The sequence below is a fragment of the Salvelinus sp. IW2-2015 genome, linkage group LG15 (genome assembly GCF_002910315.2).
Source record: "Salvelinus sp. IW2-2015 linkage group LG15, ASM291031v2, whole genome shotgun sequence".
NCBI classification, from domain to species: domain Eukaryota; kingdom Metazoa; phylum Chordata; class Actinopteri; order Salmoniformes; family Salmonidae; genus Salvelinus; species Salvelinus sp. IW2-2015.
In genome coordinates this window covers 3,029,564-3,032,920 of record NC_036855.1, presented here as the reverse complement: position 1 = coordinate 3,032,920, position 3,357 = coordinate 3,029,564, and the positions used below count along the sequence as shown (strand labels likewise).

The following is a 3,357-nucleotide window of genomic DNA, read 5'->3' as shown; positions in this document are numbered from 1 at the left end:
TAATTTCAGTGTTTTCAGTAGACTAGTTTTTAATAGGCCTACTGCAAATACCTACAGCCTAATTAATTATAATATCCTATAGGTCTACGATGCCTAGTTAATTATTGGTAATTATGATTGATAATGTGTTATTTTAGTTACAATAATACAACTATGATTGAATGGTAACACCCGCCTAACTCTTCACTCTCTTCACACGTTGCAGCTCGTACGTAAATATGAACTAGGCCGAGTAGTAGTTGAACTGTTTTATCAGGTAGGACGACTATTCCGTGCAATTAAACACTTTAAAACACAGTAAACATATGTTCATATTAATTATCTGACATAGTTGAACAACTGTTGTAGACTATTTTGGTTTAGATGGTACTATTCAATTTCGCAATTGAGTAATGCAATGGAATCCAGGCTCCCAACCTGTAATCATTCATTTACTATTTATAGTGGGCCTATATAGGTTAAATTCAATGATTCCACAATAAAACATTCAACCATTTAAATTAAATACATTTATTGTTTTTTTAAACAATAATATCCATGAGCCTCCCCTATTTCCACATTCATGAAAAGCTAGCGCAAGATAGGTAACAGTGTCAGCACTCTAAAAAAATAAAAAATAAAATCCACTGTCAGGACAAAACAAACTGCTAAGCATTCTTATTAAAGTCCCTGAGATGGATTCTTCGGATGTACAAATGCGTTTGAGGCCTCTTAAACTGTGCAGGGAAAATAAATGCCACGGTCTTCCACGAGTAACTGATCGAGTAGGTCTACCTTAGGCCTATTTCTTCTTAGGAGCAGCTTTAGCCCGGGTGGATTTGGTGACTCTGCGCTTGGTCTTCCTGGGGCTCTTGGGCTTTTTTGCTGCTGCAGGTCTTTTGGCCTTCTTGGGACTCTTCCTCTTGGTTTTCTTTGGGGACTTCTTGGCGCCCGTTGCCTTCTTGGGTGACGCTCTCCTGACCTTCTTGGCCCCCACCTTCTTGGCTTGATTCTTGGTAGGTTTTTTCTTTTTAGCGACGGCTTTGTTTTTGTTAATTTTGAAAGAGCCGGATGTGCCCTTAGGCTGCAGAAGATATCCTTTGGCCACCAAACGCCGGACAGCCAGTTTGAGTCGGGCGTTGTTCTTCACAACATCATAGCCGCTGGCTGCCAGAGACTTTTTGAGAGCCGCAAGAGACACACCACTTCGGTCATTGGATGCTGACACAACCTTCAGGATGCGGTCAGATACGGTGGGTCCAGTCTTCTTGGGCTTGGATCTCTTTTTAGGAGTCGTGGCTGGTGTMGCCAGGGGAATTGCAATCACCCCAGACATGTTCCCTGTTATGGAGATGTAATTGGCTGAAGATGCTTGAGAGATGAATGCCTTGGAATGAGTGGAGTGATGGGTGACATGCCCATTTATGTAGATGTGATGAGAACCGTGTAGATTCAATCATTGTCACTAGGCGCSCTTTCTCCTGTCAACACCTGACTTGTGTTTTCTTCCTCATACGAAATGTGTATATTTTATTCGTAAAATCCACTAGATCTGTATAATCATCATATCATAAGAATCAGCACAAACTGTACTTTTTATTTTTACCCTAGTACCACCATTATTCAAAAGCCTTGCCAGGTAAATTCTTAAATTGTTCATGGGCAGTAATTGAACACCATTTCAACGGTGACCTTTTCGACATATTGACTAAGTTATGTAATACAAACGTTTGCGTATGTGCTTCAGTAATTCCATACTCTTATACAGACATATTCCTAGTACATTTTCAACAAMAAAAATACTCGATTGATACTGCACTGAATAATTAATAACATTTTTAGATGACCATAAAAGCACACCGAATGTCTAACCTGAGACKAGAAGCTTCATCTAAATATAATATTTTTCTAAAATAATAAACATGATATGTCTATGTGAGTTTTTGACGAGTGAAAATATTTTTGTTATTGTTTGTGCATTAAAATATAATTTCACTGATATGTTATTTTTGTACTTTTTTGGGCCTACTATAGCAGGTAGTGGGACTAATTCTGGAAGGCTTATTTGCGCTCAATGGAACCACGCCAAATAATGAGTTAACAGTATTGCATGGGTGGTGATAGAAAAAAAACATGAACGTTTCACATTCAGCTTGTCACATGCAGGCTTTTCCTTTGAAATCGCGGGTCTTTTTCGCGCTGTTTTAAGCTCAACTAAACACTGGAAATACAACCATCAAAACCCCAAGTATAGGCCTGTATTATTTTCAGTTCAATAATTGTTTATGTTGCTTAATTTTCGTTTCACAATATAGCTTTGACCTATTATTATTGGTGGGAAAGTTTGTCATGTAATTTAATAATGCAGCTTATTGTTTATAATATATATATATATATATTTGGTCCTTTGCCCTAGCCTACAGGGCATCGAATTACAACCGGACAGAATTAGAATGAATCAATCATGGTCTAGCTCTTGATTCTTAGGATACACAGAATACCATTTGATCCAGTAGGCCTGATAAATTAGGCCTATTTACGATCTTGAGTGTCACTGACTCCTACCTAAATTGACTGTGATCGAAATCTTGAGCTATTAACCGATAGGGTTCATGGAAGGATGCATGCATATCGACGTTATATGAAGCAAGCGATAGAACCCTTTTTTGGTTCGATCCAGAACCTTTTTGATATAAGAGTTTACACCCAGTCATATACATGCGTAATGTTGTGTTTAGGCGCCAAAGGACCACTAAAGAAAATGATTGGACATGCATGATTTACGCGCAGAYTGATGGCCTGTTTAGATTGCACAAGATAGGGAAGGGTAACTAGGCCAAGGTTTCTTTTTTTAATCATTATAATAATATAACATAATCTAATTTATATATTCACATAGGGTTTATGACTAATGGAAAAAAAAGTTACATGTTTCAAACACAGCACAGATCTCAACACGTGAGTGCTTCCTCACTCTGTTGTGACGCAGGTCTGACAGCTCAGACTGTGGACGGATCGACTGGATAAACGGGTGATTGTTCCTCTCTAGACCCTATGGAGCAATACAATCGCAAAGGGTAGGCATTTAGAACTAGAACCCCCCCCCCCCCCCAAACGCCAGGCCATGCGCTTCATAAGCATGTGCATGTGTCAGCAAGCCAGTCATTGCAGCTCAAAGCAAAGCCGTCATGACTCCATTTATATAAGACAGAGAGCGAACGATCCTATTTGATCATCAACTGAAAGGCTCCCTACCACCATATCAACATGGATTGCGGGATTATTACATCGAAAACAGTCCTTTTGCTTCTGAATGTAATATTTTGGAAGTGCTTGGTCTGTGTTTATCGTTTTACTTCTTTCCATGCCTCTATTTTG

The 3,357-nt window shown here is 39.0% G+C and overlaps 1 protein-coding gene across 1 annotated transcript; it reads right to left on the bottom strand.

Annotated features, from left to right (window-relative positions):
• Positions 1-494: 494 nt before the first annotated feature.
• Positions 495-1,381, bottom strand: LOC111975080 (histone H1). The gene has a single exon (XM_024003244.2). It carries the CDS (start codon positions 1,313-1,315, stop codon positions 782-784), a length of 534 nt encoding a protein of 177 aa, XP_023859012.1. The 5' UTR covers positions 1,316-1,381; the 3' UTR covers positions 495-781.
• Positions 1,382-3,357: the final 1,976 nt, after the last annotated feature.